Raw genomic sequence first — 11,768 nt, 5'->3', positions numbered from 1 at the left:
GACCATTGTTTTACATAGTCTAAGACAGGGGTGTCCAAACTCGGTCCTGGAGAGTTGGTGTCCTGCAGATTTTAGCTCTAACTTGCCTCAATACACCTGCAGGGATGTTTCTAGAAAGCTTAGTAAGAGCTTGATTAGCTAGCCCAAATGTGTCTGACTGGGCTTGGAACTAAAACCTGCAGGACACCAGACCTCCAGGACTGAGGCTGACAATCCCTGGTCTTAGATAACAAAACTTCTCTTTGATGATAAACTGGGACTGACTTTGTCATTGGAGTAATTATTAAAACTAAATCGATCTCCCAGTTCATTGTGTTCTCACTATTAACAAACCATTAACTAAGACTTTTGTCATTAAGGTAATTGTTGGGTTTAGGCATGGGTCTCAAAGTCAATTCCTGGAGGACCACAGCTCTGCACAGTTTTGCTCCAACTCTAATCAAACACAGCTGATCCAAATAATCAAGGTTTTCAGAAGAGTTTCGAACACCTTGATTAGTTGATCAGCTGTTTGATTAGGGTTGGAGTAAAACTGCAGAGCTGCGGCCCTCCAGGAATTGACTTCGAGACCCATGGGTTTAGGTATTGGGTGGAAATAAACAGCCAATATCTTAATACTAGGCAGGTAACGAGTTAATAGTGTAAGGTATTCCAAGTGTTACCAAATTTGTTTATGATAGACAGAACACCCTTGCAAATTTTGGACGGGTTGTTCCACCTTTTGACCAATAAACTTGAGACATTTCTATTGGTTTGTAGATATCCAGATGAACATATCCCTCATCACTTACAAGCAAAGAATGAGAAAATAAAAGAATATCCTTCAATTACAGTTTAATTTATTCCCATGATTTTATTCACTTCAGGCATTGAAATCACAAATAACTTTTAAAAAATCCTGTATTTTCACAAAAGTCATCTAAAAGTCATGCTTTATCCTGTGTCAAATGCCTTTTCCCCACACTGAAAATAATCCAAAATATAACAGCTGAACCATCAATATATGAAATTAAATAAAATGTTGTTTAAAACAAAGAGAAGAAGAAGAGATCACAAAGCCAGGTTAAAAAACAACAGATACAGCACATACAATCTCATTACATTCATGGCATATAAAACAGAAAATTGCACATTTTCACCAAGTATAGCAGCACCTGACCGATATGTACGGAACAAACCTCTATCAAGTTCTAAATCCTAAAAAATAAACATTGTGCAATCAAAGAAGTTTAACGTACAAACTCTGTAAACCTTCCAGCTGTACAATCTTGTAGAAACCAAAGCACATCCTTCAGGACCCTATCAAAAACCTCCATCTCAAGGGGTGATCCCATTTAATAAAAGTCAAATCCTGAAGTTTTAAGAAAAGACCGACCATATCACAGCTTGATAAGAATTACAAAAAACAGGCCTCGTCCGCTAAACCACAGAGCGATGCTCCCCGCACACATAAACAGCGCTGGGGCGGATGCGTCTCTTGGTGTGGCCAGGCAGCTGCGGCAGGAACTTGAAGTACTTGGGCATCAAGTCAAGGCAGGCGTCGCGAAACTTCTTGATGCGCCAGTAGTAGATCAGAGGATTCAGGGCTGATTTGAGGTAGCAGATCCACAGGAGCCATGTGCTGATCTGGAAGAAGTTCTGCCTGTAGTAGAAGGTCCGGCTGAAGGTGGACAGCAGGCTGTAGGTGGCAAACGGCGCCCAGCATGCGGTGAAGACGGAGAACAAGATGAGGATGGTGGTGAAGGCACGTGTTTTGAAGCTCATGTCGATGTTCATCTGAAAAGGCCTCTGGAGGCTCATCAGACCCAGCTTGCTGGCCTGGCTGAGGCACACCGAGTCTGGGTGCGAGTGGATGCGCAGCGCGTTGTGGCGGAGCGTGCTCAAGATTCCCATAAACGTGTAGAGCATCACCAGAAACGGGACGAAGAAAAACAACAGCATGATCAGCATCACGTAGGCATGGTCTCCACGCTCGGCGGTGTATCCGAAAACACACTGCGGAGCCCTGGGGGGAATGTAGAGCGCGGGATAGCCGAAGGAAAGAGGGAAGGAGAAGCAGAAGGACAAACACCACGAGACCGCGATTAACAATTTGGCACTGCGTGGACTGAGCTTGTCCTGCTTCTGCACGATGATTAGAAAACGGTCCACGCTGATGATCATCAGAATAGCTACTCCCTCCATAACAAACATCCAGAAGAACATGGCTGACACGCGGCAAAACACGTCACCGAAGATCCAGCGTGTGGTCACCATGGTGACCAAAGCGAAGGGCATGTTGAGGACCGCTAACATCATGTCAGCGAAGGCGAGGCTGGCCAGCAGGATGTTGATGGCCGAGCGCATCGCAGCCCTCTGGTAGACCATTACACACACCACCATGTTCCCCAGGAAGGCCAGCAGCAGCACGCAGATAATCACCAGGCCCAAGAACACCTGCAAGGGCAGGTTCAGACCCTCCACGGGCTCCTGCCAAACTGATGACGGAGTGATGTATTCTGACAGAGTCCGGAAGTCCGGCGAGCTGTTGAGTTTGCTGGAGGAGTTCTCCATGGCTCGTGCGCCCGCGGGCTGGGACGCTGGCCGAGCTGAGGGATTCGGCTGCCCTGAAGCCACAGGAGGACTAGTGGACGAATAAAGCATCCTTCTTTTTGTAGTTACATGGTAAAGAGTGCACGCTCAGCCGATCAGACAGGTGACTAGCGCACATCTCAGCATGGAGGCAGACCCTGCGGGAGCAGAAGAAATGCATTAGGAAATCAGCTGCACTAGCATTCACAATTGACCTGCTCAAGTAACGTGATGTGCTGTAACAGTAAAGTCATGCTGGCAGCTGCCACAGCTTTAAGCCGTAATGTGCAGACACGAATACAAGAGTCAATCTCAGGTAGTCCAAAATAAAAGAAGTTTGAGATTGGTGTTGGGCTTATTTTCCTGCTTCTTCCCTGTTGTTTATGCTAATGAGGGAGAGATGATCACTAGTGGGAGGGGCTTTCCCCCTCTGATGACACGTACAAAGAGAGAATGTCAATCAATCGATCAATCAATCAATCAAAAGTGTGTTTTTATCAAGTCTGATTGTAAAAAATAAAACTAGATATTAAGGTTTGAGGACAAACTTTAAGGTGGCTTGAGAAAGCCTGTTGGTAGTAGTTCATTTAGTTTGAAAAAGTTGGCTAAAACCACAAATTAAAAAGCATATTACATTTTAAGCATGAATTAGCATGTCATTAGCATGTTGTTGACATGTTTCTAGCATGAATTAGCATGTTGTTAGCATGATTCCAACATGAATTAGCATGTTGTTGACATGTTTCTAGCATAAATTAGCATGTAATAGCATCTCTCACTACTCGTCTCACAGCATCTGTCCTAGGTAGGATATCTGTCCTATAATAAAGCAACACATCGTCTCCTGGAACAGGACACCGTCTCATAAACCATGAGTCACACTTTATATTGTGTATTAGCTACACTACAGCCTGTGATGCTGACACAAAATACAAAATAAATCAATGGAATAGAGTAGGTAACACAGTGGCGCAGTGGTTAGCACTGTCACCTAAGAGCAAGAAGGTTGCTGGTTCGAGTCCCAGCTGGGTCAGTTGGCGTTTCTGTGTGGAGTTTGCATGTTCTCCCCGTGTTGGAGTGGGTTTCTTCTGGGTGCTCCAGTTTCCCCCACAGTCCAAACACATGCGCTATAGGGGAACTGATCAACTAAACTAGCCGTAGTGTATGAGTGTGGGTGTGAACGAGTGTGTATGGGTGTTTCCCAGTACTGGGTTGCAACTGGAAGGGCATCCGCTGTGTAAAACATATGCTGGAATAGTTGGCGGTTCATTCCGCTGTGGCGACCCCTAATAAATAAAGGGACTAAGCTGAAGGAAAACGAATGAATCAATGAAATAGAGCATGAAACCAGAGTAAACGGTGTAATAAACTATATAGGCAGCTGTTTCTACATTCAAGGCTCTGAGTAATGTTTAACATGGAATAGAGGTATAGTTGGTTTTATATTCGCACGTTCGTTCATTTAGCCATCTCTATATTGTTTACCACGCTACTTTGAATATTCGATGTGAATTAGCATGCAAGTATGACTTTAAAACATCATTAGCACTATCTATCTGACTGAACAATGTCGTACTGTGATGCAAATATGATTTCCCCTAATTTGCAAAGAATACTTTTCTGAAATTATATCATTAAGCAGAATGACTGAATATCCGAATATAACACCAACTTTACCTCTATTAAAATGGAAAGCATCTGCAGGTCTATTAGTGGTCCAGTATATGCGGAAACCATAGTGACAGCAGAGGCAAGCTCAGCGCTGAATGACAGACATGTACACTGAACAGTTGTGGATCCTAGCAACAACAATATAGCGATTAAGAGTCTCTTCATCTTTTGCTTGGAATAAACATCTGAATCATAATCACTGCGAGAGGCCTCTCCTGTAGATCAACACCATCTGATGGATGAAAGCTAGAAAATACCCCCAAAAGGGCCTATATGAGAGACAAGAGCAAGAGGGATAGCGAGAAAATAAATGTTCACTCCTTATATCTGACATTTTGTGAACTATATATTCAGATTAATAGGTCAGACAGCTCGTGATGATGGAATAAATGTACATATAGGCTTCACAACACCTTCTGTTAGCCTCATCCAGTGAATATCTGATCATTCATACCAATAAATATCAGTTAATAACATCCCACACAATAAAAGGAGGACGGTGACGGTGGATCAAACGATTTAAAATGGTGGAAGAGTAAGAGCCTCATATTAATCTTATATACACTGATGTTTAACACAGTTATGACACGGATGTGTGTGTTTACCTGGTTTCTCCTGTGTGGTTTGAGTGATATGAAGGATGCGGCATCGGTCACAGCATTATTCGCTGAGATTCGCGTTCACATCTTTTCCTCGACAGATGTTTGAAGCTCCAGCAAACCGACATGTCCATCTAAACACCCGGACAGATGTTTGACGACCCGCTTTTCTCCTGCTTCAGCGTTCACATCCCAGTATCGAGCTGTGAAGGCGAGTCGTTTACATGTACACGTTTAAAAACAACAACATCTGACTTCTGACTCGCCTCTGGGGCTGATGAATCAATCACACACCCCCGCTGTAAACCTGATGTTCAATCTCTTGCTGATCTGTAAATAAAGTCCCTGAGAGAACTGCACTGAAGCGCCGCTGTTTGCCGACCGCAGATGCTCGTCTTAATCAGAGGAACGCATCAGGATACATTTTGTACCCTCGTCTCATTTCTCATGTGCATCCCAAACACATCGCGTCGCTCGTGCTGTCCGCATTCACCGAACATCACGTCACTAGGAGGAAAACCAATGACATTTCAGTGCCGGGTTTGATTGACACATTGCTGACCAATGAGAATGCAGGATTTACATGCTGGAGTTTTCAGTGTGGCCAATCACTGTGGTCAGTGCAACTGGTTTGATTGCGGGTATGTGAAGGAATAATTTTTTAAAAAGTAATTATTAGAAATAATTAACAGTGTAGTTTATAAAATATATTCCTGAGAAAATTATAGGAAAAATATGATTTTTGAAATATAGGACAAAACTGCACACATATGAAACGGCCTCAATCCGCACGCTGAGGACATCTGCTGGCCTAAACCCGTGTAAGTGACATAACATTTGAAAATGGCCAAGATACCCATGTTTATCGGACTTTACACCGCTAATTTAAAAAATTAAAGCCGAGGCATCAGACTAAACCAGACAGACATAAAACCACTAGATTTTGGCCAACCAGAGTAACTTACGCTAAGATATTTCAGGGCTTACCATGAGGAAATGAGGAATCCAGTCAAAAATAAAATACGCCACATAAAAGTGAAAGGTGATCAAATTTAGCATCTTTTTAGATCTGGAAAATAGTATTCGCTTGTAAAATTACATTCCAGAGATGTTTGACCACATCTGGAATGCTAAGAGCAATATGAGACGTCTCCATTTTTATGTTAAATAGGCATATACACTCACCGGCCACTTTATTAGGTACACCTTTTTAGTAGCTTTTTTGTAATTTTCAGATGAAGTACACCTGTAAGATGTGTAATATTTAGAAAGTGTGTAGAGCAGAAAGATGTTCATGTAGACCGCTGTTAAAGGCAGCTGTTTTTCAGACCAAACTCGTCTCACTGATATACATGCGCTATCAATGGTGATATAACTAGAAGTCGAGATCAGCACACAATAATTAACTCTAGTATGGCAATGAGTAATTCCCAGCACTGGGTTGCAGCTGGAAGGGCATCTGCTGTGTAAAAGATATGCTGGAACAGTTGGCGGTTCATTCCGCTGTGGCGACCCCTGATAAATAAGGGACTGTGCCGAAGGAGAATCAATGAATGAATGGTAACGAGTAACTGTACAGAACACTTAGATAAATCATATTACCTTCACGTTATAAACATGTCCATCATTTATAATGTCTCTATATTAGTGTCATGATGAAACCCACCTCTTTATTCAGCAGCTGATCCTTTCAATGCCTACATTTAATCACATCATTCAACACTAACATTAGTGTTAAAGGGAGAGTTCAGCCTAAACTGAATATTCTGTCATCGTTTATTCACCCTTTACTTGTTTCTCCTCCTATTGAACACAAAAGAAGATACTTTGAAAAATGCTGAAAACCGGTAACCATTGACTTCCATAGTATTTATTTTTCCTACTTTGAAGGTCAATGGTTACAGGCTTTGAAAGTGAGTAAATCTTAATTTTTGAGTGAAAAATCCCTTTAAACTGATAACACTGCAGAATTTCCGAGTGCAATCCCTCATATTTATTCATTACAATAATTCGTTCTGCTTTACAAATGGATCTGACGACTTATTCTTTATTTGCCTTACTAGTCCCTCCAAATGCATTTCATACAAAATAAATAATTAGGACAGTCCTTTCACATGCATTTAGACATCATACAGTGTGCAGTTTCAGACGCGGCTTCTGGAGTCAGACGAGCGTTAATCCTCCTTGATCTGCTTGGTCTCCTCTGGCTTTTTGGAAATGACTTTGACATTGAAAGGGAAGAAGAAATCCGTCAGTGCTTTGGCATCTTTCGGGTCTAAAGAGTACTCCTGCGCCAGCTTCTCAACAGTCCAGGTTTCAGGCAGGTTTTTGTGATTGTTCAGGGCAGTCATGGCTTCTACCAGAGAGAGTTTTCCTTTGGGGACATCGCTGACGTCACAGAAACCGTAGGGGTCTCCCGGTAAACTGAACTTCAGCTGTCGGCGCTGCGTCTCCTGCTCCAGCGTCTGAACTACAGCATCACCCTAGAGAGAGAGAGAGAGAGAGAGAGAGAGAGAGAGAGAGAGAGAGAGAGAGAGAGAGAGAGAAGAGAGAGAGAGAGAGAGAAAGAGAGAGAGAGAGAGAGAGAGAGAAATGTAAACATTAGCTAATGCATTTAGAGTTGATTAACTAACAATAAACAATTGTATTTTTAAAGACCGGCACAGCGGCTCAGTGGTTAGCACTGTGGCCTCACAGCAAAAAGGTCACTGGTTTGAGTCCCGACTGGGCCAGTTGGCATTTCAGTGTGGAGTTTGCGTGTTCTCCCCACGTTGGCGTGGATTTCCTTTGAGTCCCACAGTCCAAACACATGCGCTATAGGGGAATTGATTAACTAAACTGGCCGTAGTGTATGAGTGTGAATAAGTGTGTATGGGTGTTTCCCAGTACTGGGTTGCAGCTGGAAGGGCATCCGCTGTGTAAAACATATGCTGGCTTTATGTAACGAGTCGTTTCTGAAATGTGGAGCATAATGAATCTGAATCATGTGCCTAACCGGAGGAACTGGGTCTTTGGACTCCACATAAACGTCCTTGAGCATTGAGAGCAGTGGATCGTTCCTCCGGTGGACGTCTTCTGTAGTGCTTGTGGCTGAAACAGAAACATTTACAGGAAGAAAACAGTTTAACTTGTAGATTGCCTGACAAAAGTCTTGTGGTGGATCTCAGTTGTAAGAGCAGCAAATCATAACTTGACCTGTAGTTAATCGTTTGGAAAAGTGGCAGAAGGTGGATTTGTCCTGCAGAATACTGCAGAAGACTTACTGGAACCCGCATGGAGCCAAGACTCTCATAGATATCAGTCAAGTTTAGTGAAGGACAAATCATGGTTTGGGTTTACAATCGGTATGGGAGCGTGCGAGAGATCAAAAGAAGGTCAAGCTGCTCCAGGATTGGCCAGCCCAGTCACCAGACATGAACATTATTGAGCACATCTGGGGTAAGATGAAGGAGGAGGCGGTGAAGATGAACACAAAGACTCTTGATGAACTCTGGGAGTCCTGCAAGAAGGCTTTCTTCACCATTCCAGATGACTTTATTAATCAGTGATTTGAGTCATGTCAGAGATGTATGGATGCAGTCCTCCAAGCTCATGATGGAGTCAGACACAATATTCATTCTGTTTCCACTGCAGCATGAGCACATATTCTATACTGGACATTATTGAAGGTTCAGTGAGCAGACTTTAGTCTAAGCAGAGTCAGACCTTACTGTCCTAATCAAATCATTCATAATCAAGACATGATCAGATTATATTGTGCTCAAATAAGCCTCATCTAGAGGCCTTTACCTTTCATATAACACACTTCTGACAAGTCAAGTTATGTGCTGTTCCTAAAACTTGGATAGGCCACAAGACTTTTGTCAGGTAGTGTAGTCTCTCAGAGATACATCTCAGCCATAAAACAGCAAAACATTTGGAAATTTCCCTCAAAATGCAACTAAATGTGCGTTTATCATCACACCAGAGTTATTTCACAGTAAAACAGCCCCCTTAAAAGAGCAGTTGTCATGAGATCCATGAACAAAGCAAATGTAAAAAATATAGAAACACAGGATAGCATGTTATTTGCTATCATGACCCCTTGTGTGGTGTCTATATTTACGTAATTCAGCCACTGTTTAGTGGACACGCTGCAGTTTTGAGTTTTTAATTCAACAAAGTCCAATATGTTTATGTTAAAATACTTTACTACATCCCAATTGAAATTGTTATAAACACTCCTCAGCCACGCAGAACAGACGTAAAACACCCAGAACCTACAGTTTCCCAAACAGCACTGAGGTAAAGTTGGTTTTATAGTCGCACATTCGAAATTTGGCGTTCGATAAAATAGTAAAGCAGAATTGAAAAAGGCTAATACAGATTAATCATAATGAAGTACCTTTATGAGCACAACGTGACACTTGTGACATGATTCCTATATTGTTTATCACTCAACAACATAACATCATGACATAACATGCAAGTATGACCTCAAAACAACATTAGCACTATTTATTTGACTGTGAACAGTGTTGTGCTTTGCTAGTCATTAGCTGATAATATGATTTCACCATTTAGAATATTGAGGTAAACTTGGTTTAATATTGACAGAGTTAACAATATAACTTCAGAAATGGAAAATCATATTAGCCAATGACTATCATGATCAATGAATAGTGCTAATGTTGTTTTGAAGTCATACTTACGCAATTTTAGACAGAATACTTAAAGTAGCGTGGTAAACAATATAGATAATATATATATGGGTCATTCCGACTATTCAGTGCCATTACAGGGTAGTAACCGTCCTGGAAAAAATGCACAATTTTCAGGATTTTATAATGTCAGTTAAAGGAGAACATGTTAAACTATAAGAGAAATATACTGGTCCAGCTCAGGATATCACGGTTTACCATTATTCACATGTAACACAGGTCAAATGTCTCAATGAAATAGAGCAGTGGTTCTCAAACTGTGGTACGCGGAGGAATATGTCATATACACATGCAAAATATATATTCAAAAATTGATCACAAATGATTTCTATATGAATATGATGACTATATTTATGAGGTCCAAATACATTTCCAGGTTCTGATGAATGGGCCACTATATGTTAATACTTCACATTTAAGTCCAGGAGTGTTTTCTTACTTTTTAAGAACAGTAGTCTGGGATTTTTATTTAACTTTTAAAATCACATTTTCATTAAAATGTTGACATTTTATTTTATTTTTTTAAGGCGTTTTCACCTTTATTTTGGCAGGACAGTAGACAGAACCGGCAGGAAAGTGTGGGGAGTAGAGAGAGGGGAAGGAACAGCATAGGACCTCGAGGTGGATATCAAACCCGGGTCGCCGTGAGCACCGGAGTGCATGTGTAGGTGCACTTTCGACTACGCCATAGGCACCGACTTGTTTGTTTTTTACCTGTAAGCACAGTACAGTGTTATTGCGTTACTGTGGCTGACAATAATAAATATTCATAATAATAGGAATTAATCTGCCTGCTTTTTGAACTGTGCAGTGCTGTCGCAGGTTAATTAGGCCTCTACTACGCTACTGTATTTCAATACCGCTCATGATGACTGGTACTTGATGGAAAAAAGTTTGAGAACCGCTGAACTCGAGTATAAAATCAGAGTAGATCGTGTAATTAAGTATATAAGGCAGCTGTTTATACATTCAAGGTAAACAAGGTATGGGTAAACAATATAGTGACGTCACAAGCTGTCACTGAACGAATGCGCGAATATAAAACCAACTGTAGCCCAGTCCAAACACCAGACAAGGGGTAAAGGCATAGATCAACGATAACATCTATACATTACTCGTTTATTTAAATTCTTAATTTATAAAACTCTTTGAGAGTTCAATAACAGCGTTGGGAGCAAGATTTTAAGAGCAGTGATTTTCCATTACACAACATGTTTTAAATGGCTTTATTTCTTTTATATAAATTGTAAAAGCACATACCCTCTCCCGGCTTTTATTAGTATTGATATTTGTGTTCACTAAAATGAATAAACCATACTCCAGAGGGGACGTTCACCTCATGTAAACCCTTCATTAATTATGACGTATTTATTATTTAACCCAAATATGAAATGACAGAACTTTACATTTTAAACAGTTGTAAATGTATTTAATCAATGTCACGTCGTGTTCCTGAGCAGCAGCTGTCCTGTATCCTGTAATCCAGCATGCTGTAACTCACCGTCATGGTGGTCGTGTGTGATTCCTCCTTCTGTCAGATGCCGCGGTGCTGCTCGAGGCTTTGCTTTGCTGATTTCTCGGTGAGCTCGATTCTCTAAGTTAAAGTTTCTAATTAGGCGTGTTACTTTTGAACCCATGTTTTAAAACAGAGGACACCCCTCTTCTTCTTTTAGCTCTAGTGTGAGGCACTGAGCGCTCATTACTGCCGCCGACTGGTAAGGTCTAAAAGGGATACAGCTGCGGCTTGACTAATATATTTTGTGACACTGTACAACAATAATTAGTATTTTTACATTACTGTAAGGGTTGGGTGTAGGTTCCGGATAGGAGAATATGATAATAAAATGCAATTTAATGGGTAATTTAATAAATAAAATGTATAATACTTGGTATAATTAAAGTTTTTACATTACTGTAAGAGTTGAGGAAGGCGTAGATGTTAATAAAATGCAATTTAGTGAGTAATTTAATAAATAAAATGTATAATACCTGGTATAATTACTGTTATTTCATTACTGTGAGGGTTGGTTTTGCGGTAAACAATAATAAAATGCAATTCAATGTGTAATTTAATACATAAAATGAATAGTAGTTGGTATAATTACAGTTTTTACATTACTGTGATGGTTAGGGTTTGGGTGATACGATAATAAAATGCAATTTAAGGGGTAATTAAATAAATAATATAAATTATCGTTAACTTCTGGCCGCAGCTGTATCCCTTATA

At 40.9% G+C, this 11,768-nt stretch overlaps 2 protein-coding genes across 3 annotated transcripts; both read right to left on the bottom strand.

Moving 5' to 3' along the window:
- Positions 1-849: 849 nt before the first annotated feature.
- On the bottom strand, positions 850-5,315 carry gpr63 (G protein-coupled receptor 63). Its single transcript, XM_056481255.1, has 2 exons — positions 4,848-5,315; positions 850-2,729 (listed from the first exon to the last, which is right to left on the bottom strand). The coding sequence occupies exon 2, from the start codon at positions 2,641-2,643 to the stop codon at positions 1,420-1,422; it is 1,224 nt and encodes a 407-aa protein (XP_056337230.1). The 5' UTR covers positions 2,644-2,729; positions 4,848-5,315; the 3' UTR covers positions 850-1,419.
- A 1,496-nt stretch (positions 5,316-6,811) lies between these two features.
- Positions 6,812-11,215, bottom strand: ndufaf4 (NADH:ubiquinone oxidoreductase complex assembly factor 4). 2 transcript variants are annotated; one of them, XM_056445614.1, is made up of 3 exons: positions 11,043-11,215; positions 7,837-7,931; positions 6,812-7,324 (listed from the first exon to the last, which is right to left on the bottom strand). In XM_056445614.1, the coding sequence occupies exons 1-3, from the start codon at positions 11,176-11,178 to the stop codon at positions 7,016-7,018; spliced, it is 540 nt and encodes a 179-aa protein (XP_056301589.1). In that variant the 5' UTR covers positions 11,179-11,215; the 3' UTR covers positions 6,812-7,015. The 2 variants fall into 2 exon arrangements, with proteins under 2 accessions (XP_056301589.1, XP_056301590.1); XM_056445615.1 differs by lacking the exon at positions 11,043-11,215 and adding an exon at positions 10,079-10,233.
- Between the last annotated feature and the right edge of the window lie 553 nt (positions 11,216-11,768).

The sequence above is a fragment of the Danio aesculapii genome, chromosome 20 (assembly GCF_903798145.1).
Source record: "Danio aesculapii chromosome 20, fDanAes4.1, whole genome shotgun sequence".
NCBI lineage: Eukaryota > Metazoa > Chordata > Actinopteri > Cypriniformes > Danionidae > Danio > Danio aesculapii.
This window is presented reverse-complemented; position numbering and strand designations above follow the sequence as displayed.

What these genes read in the sequence shown, in the direction of transcription:
- gpr63 (XM_056481255.1), bottom strand. Translation starts at nt 2,643, where the DNA reads ATGCTTTATTCGTCCACTAGTCCTCCTGTGGCTTCAGGGCAGCCGAAT.
- ndufaf4 (XM_056445614.1), bottom strand. Translation starts at nt 11,178, where the DNA reads ATGGGTTCAAAAGTAACACGCCTAATTAGAAACTTTAACTTAGAGAAT. An exon ending in CACACACGACCACCATGACG is followed by an intron (nt 7,932 to 11,042) that starts GTGAGTTACAGC and finishes TTTCTGTTTCAG; the next exon opens with CCACAAGCACTACAGAAGAC. An exon ending in CCAAAGACCCAGTTCCTCCG is followed by an intron (nt 7,325 to 7,836) that starts GTTAGGCACATG and finishes CTCTCTCTCTAG; the next exon opens with GGTGATGCTGTAGTTCAGAC.